At 45.8% G+C, this 23,422-nt stretch overlaps 1 protein-coding gene across 1 annotated transcript in view; it reads left to right on the forward strand.

Moving 5' to 3' along the window:
• Positions 1-23,422, forward strand: part of ABCF1 (ATP binding cassette subfamily F member 1) — an 80,667-nt gene that overhangs the window by 42,424 nt on the left and 14,821 nt on the right. Inside the window, exons 11-21 of the mRNA XM_089656937.1 lie at positions 3,104-3,193; positions 4,889-5,011; positions 6,681-6,781; positions 7,001-7,086; positions 7,169-7,308; positions 7,388-7,536; positions 9,382-9,465; positions 9,589-9,713; positions 21,168-21,280; positions 22,755-22,926; positions 23,021-23,095. Coding sequence (XP_089513063.1) covers positions 3,104-3,193; positions 4,889-5,011; positions 6,681-6,781; positions 7,001-7,086; positions 7,169-7,308; positions 7,388-7,536; positions 9,382-9,465; positions 9,589-9,713; positions 21,168-21,280; positions 22,755-22,926; positions 23,021-23,095 — 1,258 coding nt within the window. The remainder of the gene's footprint in view (positions 1-3,103; positions 3,194-4,888; positions 5,012-6,680; positions 6,782-7,000; positions 7,087-7,168; positions 7,309-7,387; positions 7,537-9,381; positions 9,466-9,588; positions 9,714-21,167; positions 21,281-22,754; positions 22,927-23,020; positions 23,096-23,422) is intronic.

Consider the following 23,422-nt stretch of genomic DNA (forward strand, 5'->3'; position numbering starts at 1 on the left):
TTTTCGAGCTTACAATCTAGGAGGGTTAGAATGCATTAATGTGTGAGTGAGTTGTCTTGTTGAGGTTGGGCCAGTGGATGTAAGAGAGGTAAAAAGACACCATCCTGACTGTTTGTGGCAGCGTATGTCATTAAAGAGACAGCGATTCCAAGGTGGGTGGAAGTCACAGTAACTGAACTTTTTAATATGAACATCTGAGAACTGAAGTTTTGGGCACTGCCACTGCTGATCTGTTTATCGATTTGGGTCCCGAGACTTTCACCCTTGTTTCTGTTTCATTGCCTTGAAACAAGTACACTCACTGATAAAGAATGAGAGTGCAGCGCTAAGTACACTCACTAACCACTTTATTAGGTACACATTGCTAGCTCCAAGAAAATATCCCCCACACCATCACACTACCACCACCAGCCTGAACCATTGATACAAGGTAGGATGGATCCATGCTGTCATGTTGTTTACGCCAAATTCTGACCCTAGAATCTGAATGTCTCAGCAACCAGTCTGTCCATTCTCCTCTGACACCAACAAGTCATTTTCATCCACACAACTGCTGCTCTCTGGATATTTTCTCTTTTTCGGACCATTTTTTGTAAACCCTAGAGGTGGTTGTGCATGTAAATCCCAGTACGCCAGCAGTTTAACTACTCAGATTAGCTTGTCTGATGCCAACAACCGTGCCACTTCAAAGTCACTTAAATCCCCTTTCTTCCCCATTCTGATGCTTGGTTTAGTAGCTTTTGGAGCGTTCAGAGTTCTTTTTTCTGCCAGGAAAACACTCTCAAAAACTCTACAAAAACATTTTTGTTTTCTGCTCCTAAATGCTAAAGTTTGAAAAATGCTTCTAGCAAAAAATTGTGTACATGGACACATAGGATAACATTATTAGCTTCTAGGAGCAGAAAAAAATGCTCATATTAGCTTCTAGGAGCTTGAAAAACCACTAGTGTGCATGGAGCCTAAACCTCTACTGAGACAGCTACTGAGGCTACAGTTGCTGACCTCCTAGACTAGAAGCTAAAAATGTCTGGCTGCTTCTGGATTTTACTTTCTGAATCACTTATCTTGAGCTTGAAGCAGACCAGGAAGAGCAGCTGAACTCCAGACAAGTGCTAAATACACAGAGGAAATCCATATAGGGGAGCCTTGTTATCTGCCAAACATCTTTTTTAACTTTTTTTTTTTTTTAACAAACATGTCTATACTTACCTGCCACCTGCAGTGGTTTTGCATAGAGCAGCCCCGATCCTTTTTTCGGGTCCACGCTGGCGCTTCTCACTCCTCCCCCTTGAGCAGTGCCCCCAGGGAAAGCCACTCGTCTTGAGGGCACTGCTGTGTGCTTGCCCCCGAGCTGCTGCTCTAAGTGTCCATAAGACACATAGAGCCCGCGGCTCAGTCCTGCCCCACCCCTCCCCTGCTCTCTCCCCATTGGCTCACTGGCTGTGATTAACAGCAGCGGGAGCCAATGGGCTCCCGCTGCTGTCTCAGCCAGTGAGGAGAAAGAGAGTCCCCAGACAGCAGAGGCTCTCTGAAACGTCGCTGGATCAGAGGAGGCTTAGGCAAGGATTGAGGGGCGGGCCGCGGGGTTGCTGCAGGACGTCATATGACGTCCTGCCGGATCGCGCCTTGTGCATACCCACAGGGTCGGGCTGTGGCAAGATCTGTTCCTCAAACACAACCGATGATAAATCTGTGTACTGGCCTGCTGCCAGTACCATCTGAACGCTGTGACCAAGCACAGCATGTCACTTGACAATTGTAAACAATGGATGGCTTCCTTTCATGCCATCAATTGTATATAATTGTGTCACTAGCTGTAATTGTTCATAGTAATCACATGGTACAGACTGGGCCAATCACAGCCCATCTGTATCATGTGATTAGCTGTGGTCAATCACAGCTAATCTCAACAAAAAAAACCTGAATGAATCAATTTCATTCAGTTAAATGATTGCTTATAGGAATGAATTTCTTTGCTATAAGCAAACATAGTGTGTGTAAAAAAAAAAAAACAAAAAAACAAAAATACTGATCACTTCCCCAGAGTAGTACAATGTTACTATGGTAGCATTATACTACTCTGGTCACAGTGTGTTATCGTAAAAAAAAAACTGAATACTGTCATCAGTTAGTGTCCTTGATCACAGCCACACCAGTTATATGATACGATACTGCACTGGTGACAGTATGTGTAAAAAAAATTCACTTTTTTTTTTTTTAATTTTCCAAAATATTAAGACAAAAATCGCCATGCCTCTTACTAAATACTTTGGACTGTTTTACTTTGTAAAAAGGGGTCATTTGGGGCATATCTGTACTGTTCTGCCATTTTTGGGCCTCACGAAACTAGATTGGATGTCAGTACTTCAGGATTGATTGATTTTCAGATATATCCCATAGTTTGTGAACTCTATAACTTCCCTACAGACTAAATAATAAATACTGACGTGGGTTATTTTCCCCAAAGAAACGTAGCAGAATTCATCTTGGCCTAAAGTTATGAAGAGCAAATATTTATTTAATTTTATAACAAACTAAGAAAAACTGTTTTGTTTTTTTTTTCCCCCCCAAAGCTTTCAGTCTTTTTTTGTTAATTTAGCAAGAAAAAAAATACCCAGTGGTGGTTAAATACCACCAAAACAAAGCCCTACTGTAGTTGTGTGAACAAAGTGATAAAAATATAGTTCGGGTACAGCGTTGCATGACCGCGCAATTGTCATTCAAAATGTGAGCGCGCTGAAAGATGAAAATTGGCCTGGGCAGGAAGGGGGTGAAAGTGCCCGGTATTGAAGTGGTTAAGCAACACTGTCAGATTTGCCCCCATCCCCCCTCTGCTGCCTGTGAAAGAAAGAAAGAAGAAGCAGTAGACTGTTGAACTCCTCTCTCTGCAATTCTGCTCCTTCCACCTATCCGCATATTGCTTGTTGGCACATGAGCACTGCAGCACAACTGATTTGTCTATTTGTGCTGCTTTCCTATCTTTAGAACTTGGTTCAGCTGTACAGGATTTGCATACATTTACTGTTGTGTTATTGAAGACAGTTGCAATAAGTTTTGTAGTTTAGATGTAAGGATGTTTTTTCAAACTCTGTATCTCCATCAGTCTGGCGATGAGGAAGGTGAAGAAAAAACACCAGCTGAGGATCCATTTGCCAATCTAAGCAAGAAAGAGAAAAAGAAGATGAAGAAGCAGGTGAGTGAGATGTGATTTCATTCTGTGATGTCACACTTTTTAATTTAACAAGCCACTGTTAAAGTGAACCTTCACATAAAAATAACTTTCATCGTTGACTTTTTATTTCTCCTTAGTTTTTTAATTCACTTTTTTTCCATTTGACCTACACCCACCTTGATTCTCACCTAAGCGAGAATGGCGTTTCAGCCGCCTCTTGCATCCTTTTGGGATACTGACGTCACACATACTTTCCTCCATTCATAAAATCTATTGCAAAATGTAATCTGACATGGTGTAGGATCTTTGCCTATGCATATGCGAGATCAGGCAACATGTCATTGGGAGGTCACCTGCCAGAGCCAGGAAGAGACAGCCAGCTCTCAAAGGGAAAGATGGTGGCTTGGGACAGGACCCTGTAGTAAGAGAATAGTGGGTGAAAAGAGGACAGTGCTGGATCCACTGTGCTTGTAAGTATAATAATGCAGCATGGCACCAAAGGAAAATGTGGAAAAAGACTATCATTTTCATTGGGACTTAGAAATGAAGGTATGGATTGACATGAGCGTCGTATGTCAAAAGGGTCACCAGATTTTTTCTTTCTAAAGGATCGCATTTAATAGATTTGCACATCTGGTGCTTTAGTTAATCTTGATTATAAACACTAGATTAGCAACTGATTAGTTATGGGAAGTTTTGTTACATTCTTTTTCTACTGGATTTTTTTTTTGTTTTTTTAATTTAGTTTTTATATTGCATAAAGGACTGTCTATTTGAAAAAGGAGAGATAGCGTAAGGTGGGGGTTGGCAACCTGTTGATCGCGAACTACCCGTTGACTGCAGCCAGGTGTAAGAAAGATTTTGATTCCCTGCAGACTTGCAAGTGCAAATTGATTGGCAGGGAAAGGATAAGCTCAGGCGTCTTGCCGTGTGAGCTTTCAAGCTGGGAAGCATTCAAAGCCAGTTCTAGGCACAGTCATTCCCTGCCCTGCAGCACTCCCCTTTCATGTGTGGCTGCGGGGCAGAGAATGCCTCTGCCATCTAAGGTTTGCTGTTGGCTAGTTTGGGCTCTTGTCCCCGAGTGCAGGGCGCTGATCCCAGCCTGCCCTTTTCGTTCTTGAGTTTCTAACATGCAGAATAGTCACATACTGGTATAAGTCACCTTTTAAAATAACTATTTAAAACAGGCATATTGGAGCTGCCTTTGTCATGTGGTGCTAGCTCTTGTCCATCATTCCTGCCTAATGAGTCACTTACCTGCATCAAAATGATAACATAAATCACAGAATAACATAGAGGTAGGCTTGCATGAAAATAAAACCTTGTGACACAAACCATATACCCTGTGTGATGGGCTGTTCAGTGTTTTCTCCAAGCATCCTGTAATGAACAGGGCTGCCCCCATTCCTATGTCCGTGATCTGATGATCCTGGAAAACACTTGCTGGTAATGCTGGAACACCTTCCTTGCTGCCTTTCATACATCGGCTTATGTAAAAACTATGCCAGTAATAAGTTCCACCAATCTGATACATACCTGACTTGGAAGTATGAATAATGATGCAGGAAACACAGAAAACATTGTAAAATGTAACTTTTTGATCCTGTGTGCGTTATGCTTTAATTTTTTTTTTTGCCTGGAATTACCCTTTAATAAAACTTTTACCATTCTCTGATTCTCACCGATATTAACACCTGAATGTCTTGTGTGTCATAGATGGATTATGAGAAACAGGTGGCAACAATGAAAAAGGCAACTGCAGCAGAGAACGACTTCTCCGTTTCACAGGCAGAATTGTCATCCCGCCAAGCCATGCTGGAGAATGCCTCCGACATCAAGGTAACTGAAAGTTCTGGCTGGCACAGGATATGCAGCTCCTTTGTGTTGAAGGGGGTCGCAGGATGTCCATGACTGTTAATCAAAGCCCTGTGTTTGTGTTTTCACATGCTTAGTTATGATTTTTAATGTCATTAGAATTCATATAAGTTGTGCCTTAGCTCATTTTAATGAAAAACTTCAAGCAAATGTATAAGATTCCCAGATATTCTATTCATTGATTTCTTCAAGCCAACTACCAGTTGAAGGCAAAAACATTTTTATCAGGGATGTGATTTTAGGGCTCGTTCACACTTGACTGTTTTACCAACTCTTGCCAAACACCCCTATAGCGTTTGGCAAGCGTTGGTCCGACGTTTGCGGAGCGTTCTTTAACACTCGGCAAATGCTCCGCAAGAGTTAAAAACACCCCACAAACGCCTATAATGAAGTTTAAATGGTGTTACCACTCCGCAACCGCACCGCAAACGCCGGCCGGGCGGAGCGGCACCATAGATTAGAATAGGAGGCTTCAACGCCTCCTGACTCGACCAGAGGCGTCCGTTTTGACGCGACGCTAACGCTTCCGTTAGAACAGCATTATGTGCTGCAATGTGCAGAATTGTCCGAGACGTTTGAGAAGCGGTAAAAACGCTTCCCAAACGCCTTTCTGCCGCCTGCACACAACACTAGTGTGAACGTAGCCTAAGGAAATCGGGATGCATTGAAAGACTTCAGAAGTTTGGGATAAGGACCAACTTGTCCAAGTACAAGATTTACAATTTTTTTAGATATTAATTGGAGTTGACCTTTAAAGAGGACATTGCACTAATAAAAGCAAGGTTTGTTTGTTTGAGAACCCCTTGCCCACTTCGTTTGCTAAAACACTGCAGCAAATAAAAAATAAAACAAAAATACAAAAAGTGTGATGAAAAATTAGTAAATATACTTTTCTCACCTGAGGTGCCTATGTGAGGGTGATGTAACCATCCTTCGGTGACATCTTGGGGAATGCTGTGTACCCCAAATATATGCACTGTGAACAAGACTTGGGATATTTAGCATTCCTAAGGATCTCACCAGAAGGATGGTGACAGTAAGGTAGGTATAAGTACTAACTTTTTCCCCCCGCAGCCATTGGTTTAAAGTTTAATACACTAAGGGGCAGGTGACAAGCATTTCAGAGCAGAGGGCAAGAAAATGGCAGCTTCTGTTTCCCTATTGACAAGTTAGGTTAGTTTGGAAGGGCTTCTTGGCTTAACCATCATTCCCTCCTTGTACATACCTCCAGAATGGCAGCACCCTACCATTTTGTTTACATCTGTCCGGTAAAAATCTATTGCTGGTTTGCCTGTGCACTAACGTTCCATAACTTCGAATGGGATATACTTGTACTGTAGGAGAAATGTCACATCTAAGTGATAGTGTGCGAGGGAAGCCAGGCACTAGATTTTAACCACATGGGATGTAAACCACATGGGATTAGGCTTCTCTCGTGGGAGGGAGGTCAGTACCTAGGGTGAGGGTGGTTCAGCTTAGGATAGTTTAGATGGCTTGGAAGGGTTTTATATAATTTATGCCTTTATTTCAGCCAACCAACACAGTGAGATTTTACATTTTTTACTCCGTTTCAGAATGCTGGACATGTTATTGTTATACCCTGAGTCTAAAATTCTTGTTTCCCCTTCTCTAGTTGGAGAAGTTCAGTATCTCTGCCCATGGCAAGGAGCTGTTTGTGAATGCTGACTTGTTTGTAGTTGCTGGTCGGCGCTACGGTTTGGTGGGACCTAATGGGTGCGTAATCTGTGAACATCATTGAATATTTTTATTATTTACTGGGGTACAGAGCAAGGTTTGAGGAGTATATATTCACTGTGTATAAGGTGCTCTTTTGTGTAATTTTTTTAAATTCATTTTAATGTTTTTCATTTCTAATTTTATTGTTCTGTTATATAGAGGTTGTTTATTAAAATTTGTTCCTCTTAGTATTTTTTTTTTTTTCTCCTTTTTAAGCAAAGGAAAAACAACTCTGCTAAAGCACATTGCCAACCGTGCCCTAAACATTCCTCCCAACATTGATGTTCTTCTCTGTGAGCAAGGTATGTCACCTTCCACCATATTGCACATAACTTATAAGTCATTTGTCCCAGACTAAAACTTGTCTCCTCTTCTCTGCTGCAGAGGTTGTTGCTGATGAAACGCCAGCTGTTCAAGCTGTCCTGAAGGCTGACACAAAGCGCCTGAAGTTGTTGGAGCAGGAAAAGAAGCTGCAAGCTCGCCTTGAGAAGGGAGATGACAGTGCAGCAGAAAGGCTGGAGAAGGTGATAACTGATAATTGGACAAGGGTACCTGTTATTAAAAGTCTGTAAGATGATGTCTGACTGTTTTGTCTTGTTGCAGGTCTACGAGGAATTACGAGCCACGGGAGCCGCCTCAGCAGAAGCCAAAGCCCGCAGGATCTTGGCCGGTCTGGGATTTACTCCAGAGATGCAGGATCGAGAGACGCGGAGGTTCAGTGGAGGCTGGAGAATGAGAGTGTCACTGGCCAGGTATCTGCAGATATCTTGTTAAAACATACTTTGCATTTTATGAGCTGATGCACTTGTTGTGTTGTTTGGCCTTGCTTATAAATCTATCTGGGATTATAACAGCAAAAGCCCAGTTTAGATGTTTTTCTTTACACTTTGTGGCGACCTTTGACTATTATTGTGAGATACCAAGTCATTTAACTCTACTGACATAATATTTTGAAGTTGTGGGGAATAATGTATGTTTTGTATTCCCTGCCATCCTACTCTTTATGCTGCACAGTATGTTCTATACTCCACACAAGCATACACTGAATGCTGTGCTGTACAGCCTTTATACCACCAAATACTGTGCTGTACAGTGAATGTAAAATGTACAGACTGGGGCAGCAATCTAGAATTAAACACTGCACTACTCTGTACTCATTGCTGTAATGTCTGTGACAAATGACAGATTACCCCACTTGGTATGTTGTCCTGAACGGACTGTATTCCATACCTCTTTCCTATACCGAATGCTGCTTCGCTGTGTACTGTACATTAATTGATCCATAGCACTCCACTCTGTATATGATTTATTGTACTGGATAATGGCACACACTGCACACTTCCAAATCTCCACCTCTTTACACTGTTGTACATTTTTTACTCCACGCTATACATTCTATAGTACAAAACACACAACGGCCACTTTATTAGGTACACATTGCTAGTTCTAAGAAAATATCCCCCACCATTACACCACCAGCCTGAACCATTGATACAAAGCAGGATGGATCCATGAATTTTGTTTACGCCAAATTTTGACCATACAATCTGAATGTCGTAGCAACCAGTTTGCTCATTCTCCTCTGCCCTCTGACATCAACAAGGCATTTTCATCCACACAACTGCCGCTCATTGGATATTTTATCTTTTTTGGACCATTCTCTGTCAACCCTGGAGATGATTGTGCTTGAAAATCCCAGTAGATCAGCAGTTTTTGAAATACTCAGACCAGCCTGTCTGGCACCAACAACCATGCCACGTTCAAAGTCTCTTAAATTCCCTTTCTTCCCCATTCTGATACTCGGTTTTAACTTCAACAAATCGTCTTCACCACTTCTAGATGCCTAAATGCATTGACTTGCTGCCATGTGATCGGCTGACTAGTAATTTGTGTTAGCAAGCATTTGAACAGGTGTACCTAATAATAAAGTGACCGGTGAGTGTGTACTGTCAGTGGTAATTGGTAACCATTCTGTATAGAAGACAACTAATAGAAAAAAACAGTTCTTATAAGAGGCTTATTGAAGGTGGTCAGTTTATTGTAAATAATTTGATCATTAATGGTTCTTGCAAAAATAAATGCTTCTCTGTATACAGTAGTTTATCTGCTTCCTTGTTCTGACTTTGTGACTTAAAAGTATTAAGGCAAAGGCAGCCGGGTAGCTAGCGTTTTTAGAAGGTGATCTGGAATGGAAGCCATGTTTTTCTTTTCATGACAAGGGTTTCCTAACAAAGAAAACCACTATAGGGAGCACTTACAAATTTGGGTTTGCCACACAAACATCTGGTTAAAATCTAGTGCCTGGCTTCCCTCGCACAATATCACTTAGACGTGACATTTCTCCTACAGTACAAGTATATCCCATTCAAGGTTATGGAACGTTAGTGCACAGACAACCCAGCAATATATTTGTGGCAAGTGTGTAACAGCAAGCAAGGAAAAATATATGTGATCATCACCTTGAAACCCACTTTTGCAAATGTTAGAGTAATAACTCAAAATGTGTACCGATTTGAAATGATGCTATAGAACTCCTTTGCAGTGTTTAGCCCTGTTCATTTCTCTTGCTTCACTTTTCTGTATATTCCATGTTTCAGGGCTCTCTTCATGGAACCAACACTCCTTATGTTGGATGAACCAACCAATCACTTGGATCTCAACGCTGTCATCTGGCTTAACAAGTATGTGTTTACATCTGAGCAGTCACTGTATGCGGATAAGAGACTGTAGTTTTCTTACTGCTTTCCACACAGAAATAGGTCCTGAATGCTGCTGTGCGACTTATATCTCACTTATCCCTCCAGTTACCTGCAGGGCTGGAAGAAAACACTCCTCATTGTCTCCCACGACCAGGGCTTCCTGGATGACGTGTGTACGGACATAATGCACCTTGATCAGCAGAAACTGTATTATTACCGGGGAAACTACAGTGAGTATTTTCCATCAACTCTGCAATCTAAATATGCTAAAGGTGAACTATACACAAACATTACAAAAATCACAAATGAATGCACCTTGGCATTCATTAATTATTAAAGCAGACATTTACCCAAAAAGGTGCATTCTGCTTGTTTGCATCTCCCCTCCTCCACTTTTTGAGAGGGAGGGGGGATAGGGTACCTGGTTTTGACAGGTACCCACTGTCACGATCGCGTCGTCAGACCCCAGACCTTCTCACCAAACTCGTGACCGAAGGACTGGCCGATCCAAACCGCGATGTGACGTGCGTAACAATGCCACGCCCAGCTGCACCCTGCACAATGATTTTCCAGCTAATTGGACACAATCTATGTACCGGCAGCCTGGGAGCGATTGTTACTGGGTCAGGTTAATTACGCAATTAACCCCTTCACACTGCCACCACCTCCTTTTGGTTCAGAGAAAGAGGATACTCGCAATATTGCTATAACACTATAATAATTGAAATAATCGTCCGCATAACCCGGTCATTGACACATGCCGGTTATGCAGAGAGTTAAACCAACAGAAGCGTCTCTTTAAAGGCAGGGATTCGTAAATTGCAATTAAGAGTTGTAGAAACAATTCAACACTTTTAGAAGAAAGATTTATTACTAAAAGGGTCAAACAGGTGCAGTAAAATATTTACAGAGAAGATGTAACTAAGATAGATATATATATATATATATATATATATATATATATATATATATATATACATACACACAGAGCAATACAGCACAGCAACACAGCACAGCAACAGATAACAGAAGGAAGTTTAGGTAAGTACTTGCCAAATAAATGCCTGGAGTTAAGCAGTTTCAATTCTGATGAGCTCAAAAGGATTTCTGGTCTTGCACTCAGTTGCGATGGTACAACAAGACTCTCGGTCAGCTCGATGGTACAGAGCCAATGTCCTCACTTTTCTAACTGCTCACACAAGAACTAACCTTTCTTTTTTACCCAAAAATCAATTGGTATCTTCTTACAACAGCAGCTTATTGCCTTATTTGGGAAAAGGATGCCATAGACAGTCACTTTGCAAGATACACTGAACGCATTCCTGAGGGGGGGGGGAAATCGGAGGAGAGAAACTGATTTGGGAGTTTAAGAGAACTACCAAAATGTAGTTGTTTGGAGCAGAATGGATGACCTGCTCCTCTCCCTGTGTACATGATTGTGACACCTCTCCCCTCAGGTGGTTGCGTGGGAGGGACTACAGGTTCCCTCCCGACGCAGCCGACCTCTGCCCAGAGGTTCACCTTGGGTTGACAGGGTGCCATTGCACTGCAGGAGAACCAGGTTCCTTCCGTTGTGCCGACCAAGTGAGTGGTCACAGGGGAGCCCCAGTCGGCTGTGATTATCCGGACATCGTGGCGACTGCCGGGGTGCCCACCTATTCACCAAGCACTTCGGCTCAGGGGTGTCGTCTGCTAACATATTAAGATGAAGCTTTTTGTTGAGGTAGAGAATGAGCTTTCCCTCTCCCATCTCCTTCCTCTGAACCAGGACTACATCTGACCCGAAGGTAGTGACGCCTGTGTGAACCGGACAGGCGAATTCTGGAAATCGCTGCCCGGATGGGTCCACAGGTACCTTCGTCCAAGATGACCATTCCTCTTTACCTGCTAACATCCAAGACACCAGTTCCGTCAGTTTCCTGTCTGCTAGGTCAGTCACAGGTCCAGCTGAGTCATGGTAGTTGCACCCCGGCGTCTTACCATAGCCAGCTGCATCCAAGACTGACGAAACCTGTTTCTTGACCTGGGGAGTCCGCCAGGCCATAACTGCCTCAGTCTCCCCATTCCCAGACCTCTGGGGGTCTCTTCCCCAAAGCTGAACCACTGACATGCCCCTCTTGACAGTTACCATTCTCAACTGTCAGACTAGGCAGGGGCAGTTCGCTCCTGACTAGTGACGGGCCCAAGTTGCTCTTCCCAGACAGGGCCGAACACCACAAGGCCCCTAAAGTGGGCAACTTCACCCAGTTCCATTCCACATTGTAGGCCATTCCTGACCCCTGGGAAGGTGGTTGGTGTGTTCTCAACCTCAGGTAGCTTTCCCAAATATTCAGGCAAGCCACATGGGGTGGTGAAGGCTGACTCGTCCTGAGCCTCCTGGGTTAGAAATGGTGACCCAGACCCTCTGCTCAGGTCCATGATGGTTAGACAGCGGACCCCTTCCGGATGCTTCATTACCTCATGGCTCCTGGGCATGGGGCCACAACCACAGGGCTGGCGCTCAGTTTCTGTCAAGGTCCTACCTTTCCTCAGGGCTAGTGCTGCTCCATGTGCTGGCAACCATCTTAGGTGTCTGCAAAGCATTGTGGGATCCTTTATGCTTTCAGCCCTCTGCGGCTCCCCCCCCCAGGAGGTGGCGGCTTATCACATATAAGTCTGCTGTTTTGTAGCTGTCCATTGCATTCGTGTGCTGTCTCTTGCACAGCAGCAAGCTCCTGTTTAGCTACTCATTGCTTTCCTGGATACCGACTCGGCTTTGGCTAAGACTCCTCCTGGCTTCTGACCCCGGCTCTGGCGACCATTCTTCCTGGCTCCTGATCCCAGCTCTGGTGACGATTTCCGCTGTTGGACTTGCATAGACTCTTGTCTTATTTTTATATTAATAAACCTACCTTTAATTGCACCTCCTTGTGTGTCTGTCTCCTCGCTCCCTGACAGTACACGAATGCCATGAATCCTGACGGTACAGGTACGCCCTCGCTCCCTATGTTGGTTGCCAGACTTGACCAGCAGGATCTCTTGTTGGTTCAGTTTGCGCAGGCGTTGCAGACGCTGCTTGCACGCACAGCGCACCTTACTCCTGGTGCTATTGGGCCGGTTGTCACTCCTGTTGTCGCTCCCTCTGTTGCTCCGGTTGTTGCGCCTACCTCCGCATCTGCTGCCGCACCTGCGGTGCCAGAGGTATGACTGGTTCAGCCCCCCTTCCACAGCGCTTTGGGGGTGAGCCGAGTCAGTGTCGGGTTTCCTTAACCAAGTGGGCATATATTTTGAATTGATACCCCACGTTTTTCCTACGGAGAGGTCAAAGGTGGGCTTCCTAACTCTGCAGGCTCGAGTTACTCCATTGGTCCTCGAGGCGATAGATGGCAGGCCCCTGCAACCGCTGCAGGTTACCCACGAGACCCTGCCGGTTGAAGTAGCTATTCGGGCTGTTCACAGGGAGTTGGCCTGTTTCCAGGTAATTTCTTCCCCGCACTACTCCGTGGTTTTGGGATATCCCTGGCTTCAGAAGCACAATCCGACCTTTGATTGGCGGTCGGCCGAGATTCTCTCATGGTCTCCACAGTGTGGGGCCGGTTGCATCCGTGGACCTGTTAAGGTGTTGTGTGCCTCCTCGGACTCTGTGTTGCCTACTGACTACGGGGAGTACCTGGACGTGTTTGACAAGGTGCGCGCCGGTGCTCTGCCTCCTCATCGTCCATACGATTGTGCCATAACCTTACAACCCGGTGCCACTCCTCCGTGTGGCAGGGTGTATCCTCTTTCGGTTGCGGAGAATCAGGCCATGGAGGAGTACGTTGTGGATGCGCTTTCCCGGGGCCACATTCGCAAGTCTACTTCTCCAGCAGGAGCTGGCTTTTTTTTTGTGTGAATAGAGGCCTTGCATTGATTTTAAGGGTCTCAATCGAATCACGATTAAGAATGCTTACCCAGTTCCGTTGATTACTGAGTTGTTCGACCGCCTCAAGGGAGCAACGGTCTTTACTAAACTCGACCTTAGGGCTGCGTACTATCTTGTACGGATCAAGAAGGGCGACAAGTGGAAGACAGCGTTCAACACCAGAACCGGCCACTATGAATCCCTGGTTATGCCCTTCGGGTTGTGTAACGCGCCCGCGGTCTTTCAGGAGTTCATTTATGATGTCTTTCGTGACTTGTTGCAGCAGTGCGTGGTGGTTTACTTGGACAACATCCTGGTTTACTCTGTGTCTATGAAGTCTCATATCCAGAATGTTAAGCGGGTGCAGCAACGGTTACGTGAAAACAAGCTTTTCTGTAAGCTCGAGAAGTGTGAATTTCACTGATCCCAGGTTGCCTTTTTGGGCTACATCATTTCTGCTGTGGGATTTTCCATGGACCCTCAGAAGGTTTCGGCGGTTCTGCAGTGGCCTCGTCCCAGTGGTCTTCGGTCCATTCAGCGCTTTTTGGGATTCGCCAACTATTATCGGAAGTTTATCAGGAACTTCTCCACGCTGGCCAAGCCTCTCTCAGATCTGACCAAGAAGGGCAGTAATCCCTACGAGTGGTCATCCGAGGCCATCTTCGCTTTCGAAGCTCTGAAATCCGCCTACGCTTCGGCACCGATACTGTCTCATCCCAATCTTGGGTTGCCTTTTTGTCCTCGAGGTTGATGCATCTGAGACGGGAGTAGGCTCCCTCCTGTCTCAGCGTCGGTCGCCCGATGGACCCCTACTTCCCTGTGGGTTCTACTCAAGGAAGCTTTCCTCCGCAGAATGCAGCTACCAGATTGGAGACAGGGAGTTGTTGGCCATTATTCAGGCTCTCAAGGAATGGAGGCACCTGCTCGAGGGTTCTGCGGTTCCGGTCCTCATTCTCACTGACCACAAGAACCTGACGTATCTCTCGGAAGCTAAGAGGTTGACGCCCCGTCAGGCCAGATGGGCTCTGTTCTTGTCGTGTTTTAAGTATGTGGTCTCCTATTTGCCTGGCTCCAAGAATGTCAGGGCTGATGCCTTGTCGTGGCAATACTCTGAGCTGTCCAGGGAGGAGTCTGTGCCGACCTCGGTCATACCTCAGGATCAGATCCCGGCTGCCATTCGTACCAGCCTGACTTCTCCCCTTGGGGGACAGATTTTGGCGGCTCAAATTGATGCTCCCTCTGAGAGACCAGCTGGTAGATGTTTCGTACCTGAGGGATTGCGCACCCGCTTGCTGCGTACCTACCATAATTCCAAGACTGCCGGTCATCCATGGAGGAACCAGTTGTCCTGGGTCGTTTCTCTTTTTTTCTGGTGTCCATCTCTCCGTTCCGATATCACCTCATATGTAGCGGCATGTTCTGTCTGTGCCCAGAATAAATCTCCTCAGCATCTTCCATTGGGCCTTCTGCAACCCATTCTCAATGGGGAGCGTCCCTGGTCACACCTGGGCATGGATTTTATTGTAGACCTCCCTGCATCTCGAGGCCATACGGTCATTCTTATGGTCATTGATCGTTTCTCCAAGATGTGCCATTGTGTTCCGTTCAAGAAATTGCCGGCTGTGCAAGAACTGTCTACGGTTTTCGCCAGGGAGATCTTTCGCTTGCATGGGTTACCTAAGGTGATTTGTCTCGGACCGTGGGAGCCAGTTTGTGTCCAGGTTCTGGCGCACCTTCTGCTCCCAGTTGGGTATCAAGCTCTCCTTCTCTTCGGCCTACCACCCACAGTCCAATGGGGCTGCGGAGCGTTCCAACCAGGCCCTGGGACAATTCCTTCACTGCTATATCTCAGACCATCAAGACAATTGGGTCGATCTCCTGCCATGGGCAGAGTTTGCGAGGAACTCGGCTGTCAACCCCTCTTCCGGGATGTCTCCCTTCATGGCCAACTATGGGTTCCAACCCGCTGTATTGCCTGAGTTGTTCTCGCCACAGGACATTCCGGCTGTGGATAACCATCTTGCTGCCCTGCGTTCCTCGTGGGGCAGATCCAGAGGTCCTTGAAGGACTCGGCTCAGCGCCAGAAGCTCCAGGCTGATCGTAGACGGTTGCCCGCTCCTTCATACCAGGTCGGAGATCAGGTGTGGTTGTTTACTTGTAACCTCAATCTTCGGGTGCCCGCAGAGAAACTGGCTCCCCGTTTTGTTGGTCCGTTCCGCATCCTCCGCAGGGTGAACCCAGTTGCCTATGCCCTTGCTCTTCCTCCTGGGATGCGTATCTCCAATGTCTTCCAAGTATCCCTGTTGAAGCCTCTGGTCTGTAATCGCTTTACTGCCTCTCCGCCTCGGCCTCGTCCTATCCGGGTTGACGATCATGAGGAGTATGAGGTGAGCCACATCCTGGACTCTCGGTTGGTCCACGGTCGGGTGCAGTTCCTGGTCCATTGGCGTGGTTATGGTCCCGAGGAGCGTTCCTGGGTTTCTTCCGCGGATGTTCATGCTCCTGCCCTCCTCTGTGCTTTTCACGCCCACTTTCCCCAGAAGCCTTATGTTGAGCCACTGAGGGGGAGGGGGAGGGGTCCTTGAGGAGGAGGTACTGTCAAGGTCCTACCTTTCCTCAGGGCTTGTGCTGCTCCATGTGCTGGCATCCATCTTAGGTGTCTGCAAAGCATTGTGGGATCCTTTATGCTTTCAAGCCTCTGCGGCTCCTCCCACATGAGGTGGCGGCTTATCACATATAAGGCTGCTGTTTGTAGCTGTCCATTGCATTTGTGTGCTGTCTCTTGCACATCAGCAAGCTCCAGTTTAGCTACTCATTGCTTTCCTGGATACCGACTCGGCTTTGGCTAAGACTCCTCCTGGCTTCTGACCCCGGCTCTGACGACCCATTCTTCCTGGCTCCCGATCCCGGCTCTGGTGACGATTCTTCCTGGCTCCCGATCCCGGCTCTGGTGACGATTCTTCCTGGCTCCTGATCCCGGCTCTGGCGAAGATTCTTCCTGGCTCTTGATCCCAGCTTTGGCTACAATTTCCGCTGTTGGACTTGCATAGACTCTAGTCTTATTTTTATATTAATAAACCTACCTTTAATTGCACCTCCTTGTATGTCTGGCTCCTCGCTCCCTGACAGTTTCCCAAGGTCCTCACAAAGTCTGGTCATCTGATCCTGTTTGGGGACCGAGACTACCGGGGATGTCCAGACTCTAGCTGACCCCTGGATTCCTGACGGCACCATTACCTCTGTCTCTTTGGCCCATTCAATCTGCACCTCCTGTGAGATGAGGTTGGCTGAAGGCATGGGGGAAAGATACACCTTGCCATCCAACTCATGAACAGCACGGTGAGCTCTCCCTGGGTTTTCCTGAACTCTGACACCATCTTTCATAGGCCTTGCCACCAGCTCCTGTACCTGACTTGAAAGGAGAGGTGATTGAAGCTAAAGGCCTCAGCCCCCTCTCGGAGACCTGCTGATCAACTCCAATGAGGCCCCTCGCACTTCCAATCCAGGTGTGCTGTCACTGCCTAGGACACGTGTTTTTCTGCCTGGTGACACACCAGGACAGGTCAGATCATATGACATGCTTTCAGTCTCCCTGTCAGGCCTTTGTTTACCTTTCTCAGCAGGGAAGCTTACCACTATCTGGCTGCTGAGGTCCATGTGTGAATTGCTTTCCAGTGCTGCCTTACACGTGGAACTGCAAGTCCCAGCCGGCTGTCCAGTACCATGCAAGGACAACGCCTGGACACTTATCGAAGTAGAATCCTCTAGGCCTGGGCAAGGAACAGGCCTACACAGACCATACCTTTGTTTAGCCCCTGGAGATTGTACCTCTGCCCCCTTCATAGCACTGTGGTTGACCCCCAACAATGAAAATGCATCAGTTTTATCTTCATGACCATCATCACCATTCGCATTGACCGTATCAACTATCAACATTATCATCAACATTCTCAATATCAGCTCCATCGTCCTCATTATCAACAGGTACATTTCTGTAATGTCCATGACACATGAGTTCGATACCTCCCCAGGCAAGGGGATTTCTTCTCGTTCTCCAGCTAATGGAGAATCCTGTAGCCCCACTCCATTCCCGACCCCCTCCCTCTGTCCATCCACAGGTGGCCCAGACGTTACCCCAACATCTGCACACAGTCCCTTGGCATGTCCAGAGAGTTCCAGGGGGGCCTTCCGGGTATTCTCAGCAGGGGCATAATAAGAAACGAGTACCCAAATCAGCACCCAACAAAACAGGTGTGGGAATTTCCTCCGAGACCCCCACCTCCCTCATCCCCCTTTCATGCACCCCAATCAATGAACACCTTTGCACAGGGTATGCGTGAACGGGTCCCCCCAACTCCTGTGAGGGTAAGGAACTTCCCTGGGATGAGGTTCCTTTGCTTAATCACCTCTGGCCGGATCAAGGTGACTTCTGCTCCGGTGTCCTGGAAACCAGTTACAGACCGATTGCCCACAGTGAGTGGCTGCAAGTAGGTGGGGAAAACCTGCATCTCCCTGCGGACAAACAGCACTGAAGAAGATTTGCTGGCCAGATGATGTCATCTGCTTCTGCTCAGGACACTGCATCCTGAGATATCCAGCTTTCCCACAGGTGAAACATCTGCGGTTGTCAGGCGAGAATGGCTTGGCCCCAGGAGCTGCAGGTGGGGGTGGATGAGAAGCTTGACTCACCGACATAGGAGAGGTTGCTAGGGGCGATTTTCCCCCCTTTCCAGCCGTTCGGAGGAGCCTTGCGAGGGTCAGACACCCGCGTGTAGACGAAGGTATCTGCCAGATCTCCTGCAGCTTTAGTAGACGCTGGCTCTCTCTCCAAGACTAACTGTCTGACGTCTGCCGGGCAGATATGTAGGAGCTGATCTCGTATCATGAGATCTTCCAAAGACTCGTAGGTGTCCTCTTTCAATCCTTTAGTCCACTGTCGGAATGTGGTGCGTAAGCGACTCGCCACATCCGTGTAAGAGTCCCCAGGTCCCTTTTGCATGGACCTGAACCGCTTGCGGTACACTTCCGGGGTCATCTGGTACTGCCGGATGATGGCTTCTTTTAAAACTTCATAATTGTCGTCCTGCCCCTCTGGCATTTCAACAAATGCATCCAGGGCCTTGCCTCGTAGCCCTGGGGTTAGGTACCGAGCCCATTGTGTTTGGGGCACATGGTACTGACAGCACGTTTTTTCAAATGACAGTAAATACGTGTCAATGTCACTATCTTTGTCCATCACTGGAAACTTGGCGGCTGTGCCCACAGCCAGAGTGGCGTCCCTGTGCTCTAGGGACCTGAGGTTCTGACCCTATCACTGCTGCTGCTGGAGCCTTGTCATCTCCAGCTCGTGCCGATGATTAGCTTCCCTCTGCACTGCATCTCTCTCAGCCCGGTGTTCTTCTCTGTCAGCCGCTGCTTGGCGTTCTGCCACCTCTCTGTCAGCCGCTGCTTGGCATTCCGCCACCTGTCAGCTTGGCGTTCCGCAGCTTCTCTGTCAGCCTGGCGTTCCATGAACCGCAGGTATGCCTCAAGATCTGTCTCCTTGATGCGTTTCAGGGCTTCCTGCATCTGAGGAAAGACTCTGCTGGTTATAGGCGCTCCGGTGCTGGCCCGCTCAGGCGGTGGTGCGATGACAACATTCGTGATCCTCCAGTGTCAGTCTCCGCCTATCCTGCGAGGCTGTCACTGAGCCACTGGGATCGGATGTAGCGGGAACCCCGTCAGGGTCAAGTTCCCCCGCGTTCTCCTCTACTCTGATATCATCCTCCAATAGGTCCCGAATCAAATCTTCACTATTTGTGTCTATATATATATATATATATATATATATATATATATATATATATATATATATATATATATATATATATATATATAGATACATACACATATATATATATATATATATATATATATAATATATTATGCACCGCTTGTTTCTAAGGACTGTTTCCACAGAGGTTACAATCCTTCAGTGCAAAGCCAATTTTTAACACTGCACTGAAGCTCTTAATTCAGTTATCCCATGTACGCTGCCAACAATATGTGAAGATTGCCGCCACCAACATGCGAAAATCCCACGACCGCTGTCACCAATATGTCACGATCGCGGCGTCAGACCCCAGACCTCCTCACCAAACTCGTGACCGAAGGACTGGCCGATCCAAACCATGATGTGCGTAACAATGCCACGCCCAGCTGCACCCTGCACAACGATTTTCCAGCTAATTGGACACAATCTATGTACCGGCAGCCTGGGGGCGATTGTTACTGGGTCAGGTTAATTACGCAATTAACCCCTTCACACTGCCACCACCTCCTTTTGGCTCAGAGAAAGAGGACACTCGCAATATCGCTATAACACTACAATAATTGAAATAATCGTCCGCATAACCCGGTCATTAACACAGGCCGGTTATACAGAGAGTTAAACTAACAGTAGTGTCTCTTTAAAGGCAGGGATTCGTAAATTGCAATTAAGAGTTATAGAAACAGTTCAACACTTTTAGAAGAAAGATTTATTACTAAAAGGGTCAAACGGGTGCAGTAAAATATTTACAGAGAAGATGTAATTAAGATAGAGATATATATATATATATATATACACGCACGCACAGCACAGCAATAGATAAGTACTTGCCAAATAAATGCTTGGAATTAGGCAGTTTCAATTCTGATGAGCTCAAAGGGATTTCTGGTTTTGCACTCAGTTGCGATGGTACAACAAGACTCTTGGTCAGCTCGATGGTACAGAGCCAACGTCCTCACTTGTCTAACTGCTCACACAAGAACTAACCGTTTCTTTTCTACCCAAAAATCAATTGGTATCTTCTTACAACAGCAGCTTATTGCCTTATTTGGAAAAAGGATGCCATAGACAGCCCCTTAGCAAGGTACACTGAACGCATTCCTGAGGGAGGGGGGAAATCGGAGGAGAGAGACTGATTTGGGAGTTTAAGAGAACTACCAAAATGTAGTTGTTTGGAGCAGAATGGATGACCTGCTCCTCTCCCTGTGTGCATGATTGTGACACCCACTTCCCTGTTCCGGTCAGATTGCCGTGGCGATGTTCAGACCCTTCTCACTTCTCCCCCATCCCCCGCAACCTTCAGGGACATATCACAGGTCCCTGAAAAACTGAAGGAGCATTCAGAAAGCACAGTGCGACTTGCGTATACACAGTATATAAAATTTAGTATTTATTTATTTTTTTGCTTGTGTGAATGGGAACACATAACAAACATATAGTGTGGCTTTCTCAAATTTGGCTGCAGAGGCGGAAATGCACTTGGAGAATGACTTCTTCCATTATACCCCACTGAATAGAACAGGTCTTTTCTGCTTCCTCTGAATTATGGAGCAATTCTATTGCTTTTTACAGCTGGAGTGAAGACTAACTGCTCCATCTGTGTTATTTCAAGGGTGATGCTGTTTTCCATGAGTTTCTTGCCATAAAACAAACCCCCACTTCAGAGATTTACTAATTGGGTAAAACTTGCATACTCTACTGGAGTGTTTGTACATGTGCAATCACCAGGTCTTCTATCTCTGCTGCTTTACTCCATCTGTATCTCCCCATTCAGCATCCATTGCCTGTCTAGTGCCTTGTAACTGCTCTCACTGGTGTTATTACTCCCTAGTATATTGATAGAATATATGGCAGAGAGAGAAAATGGTGAAAATGACAAGGAAATGTAGTTGTCAGCTGAGACCCGGTATTGAGGAGGGACACCAAACTGTACTTCACTCTACCCAGAAGACAAATGTAGTAGCATGTCTTAATTTGGTGCGTTTGTCTCTCTAGTGGCATTTAAGAAGATGTACCAGCAGAAACAGAAGGAGATGCTGAAACAGTATGAGAAGCAGGAAAAGAAACTGAAGGATCTGAAGGCAGGAGGGAAATCTTCCAAGCAAGCGGTGAGTAGATGTGATCGTCAGGAGACTGGATCCTTTCAATTATTGGTATCCTTGCTGGAACCAGTAGACAAAGTTGTTTATTACACTGAGGATATGTACATCTTTATGCGTTCTTGAAGAAAGTTCGTAGATATTACTAAACATATATTTCTCCTTTCTCCAGTGAAACACTGTCACTTTGCCAGTTTAGGAAGAATCTGTGTAAAGCATCCCCAGTCCATTAGTACTCATCTGTCCAATAATTCCCCCGCCCACACCTACTATTTCTCAGTTGCCGCCATGACCAGAATACCTACTGTAAGCTGATGTCAGTGCCTAGAAGCAGTGACGTCTGCCTACATCATTAGACTGTCTGCTAGGTCCAAGTCCTGCATCATGGGAAGTCGTCGCATGCTCTCTCATACCCAGAAGCACTGGGCCAGCTGCAGGGGAGTGTCAGAGAATTGACAGAAAGGTGCTTATCAGTAGATGGGGGGTGGCTTTGCACATACTGTATACTGTCACTTTTTTCCTGAACAGGCAAAGTTTAGTGTCCCTTTAAAGTCTTCAATCCATTTTAAGCATTTCATAAACATGTAATGCACTGCTATAGGAGCTTAATTTCCATGGGTTTCTGTTAGAAGTGTTATGCACTCTCATTGTATAGAAAGAGAGTCAGGGATACGTTTATAAAAACGGCAACATGTTATATTCCGTGTCATTACATGTTGGGCCAAAAGCCTCTTGTAAGTATTGTACAGTGCCATTGCTCCTTTCCTTCTGCCTTTGAAGCTTTTTTTCCTTCCAGGTGTACCTCGGTTTATGAATTTAATGCGCTCTCCAGGACATTTCATATTGCGAAAAATTTGTAAACCGAAACCCGGTTTCCCATAGGAATGTATTGAAAACCAATTAATCCGTTCCAGAGGTCAGAAAAAAAGTGAAAAAAAGTCGCTGTCACTATATGTCAGTGCTGGTTTTTAAATGTAATTACTGGCTTGCTTTTTTTTTCTTCACTATAGCTCAGAGAATCAGCTGTCAATTTCCCCCCAGCTAAAAGAAAGTTTCCTTTTCGTTTATTTGAGTTAAAAGAAACAATGTTTCCTTTTAGTTTGTTCCTGAGATAAAAGAAACAAAGTATCCTTTAGCTCCTGGTAAAGTGACAGCTAATTTTGTGAGCTGTAGTGAAGAAAAAAAAGCCGGCAATTGCATTTGAAAAATCGGCACCCACATACTCTTCGTATTGCGAAAAAAATTTGTAAACCGTTATTTGCAATGGATTTTCATTCATAAACCGAAAATTAAGTTAACTGAGGCGTTTGTAAACCGAGGTACACCTGTATATCCTTCTTGTGTTGTGATTAGTTAGTGGTGACATAGTACATGAGACACGAATGCAGGCCCAGCTCTCAAGGACTGTCGATCTTTTTGCCTCTTATTTCTATGTCTAGGCTTCTCATCATCTTTTTATACTGTTTCTGTTTTGCTCTTGCAGGAGAAACAGACAAAGGAGGCTCTGACTAGGAAGCAGCAGAAGTGTCAGAAGAAAAAAGCTGATGATGATTCCAATGAACCAGCTGAGCTACTGAAGAGACCGAAGGAGTACACGGTGAAATTCACCTTCCCGAATCCTCCTCCACTAAGCCCTCCTATCCTGGGCCTGCATGGTATGTGTGCTTGGAATTGCTCTCTGCTCCTTTTCTGTCATTTACAGCATGCAGTAATGATTAACCCTCTTTTATTTTTTCTTCTTTATTGCAGGTGTTGAATTTGGCTATTCGGGACACAAGCTTTTGTTTAAAAATCTGGATTTTGGCATAGACATGGATTCTAGAAGTGAGTTTGAACACGCACAAAAGCAAGTTCCAGATTGTAGGGCCTAGTGATATTTCAGCACTCGTTTCAGGCTGGTGGGGCCTAGTATCTGTAGGAGGGGTGTGCCACCTTGTTTTTGAGGGGTATTCTTTACATATTATCATTCTGCAAAATGTTGAGTCAAAGTTGGCCTGGGGCCCATCAGCCCTCTGTGTAAAACAGAAAATGATGCTCGACTCTAATGAATGAGAGGTGGTTTGAGGGATAGACTTAGATTTATCAAGGCACAAGTGGTCTGCCATGTATTGGATTGTTTAATAAATCTTACTTGTGACTTTTATCCTAGAA

The sequence above is a fragment of the Staurois parvus genome, unplaced genomic scaffold, assembly GCF_062004578.1.
Source record: "Staurois parvus isolate SC_StPar_1 unplaced genomic scaffold, SC_StPar_1.0 ptg000950l, whole genome shotgun sequence".
Lineage (NCBI taxonomy): Eukaryota > Metazoa > Chordata > Amphibia > Anura > Ranidae > Staurois > Staurois parvus.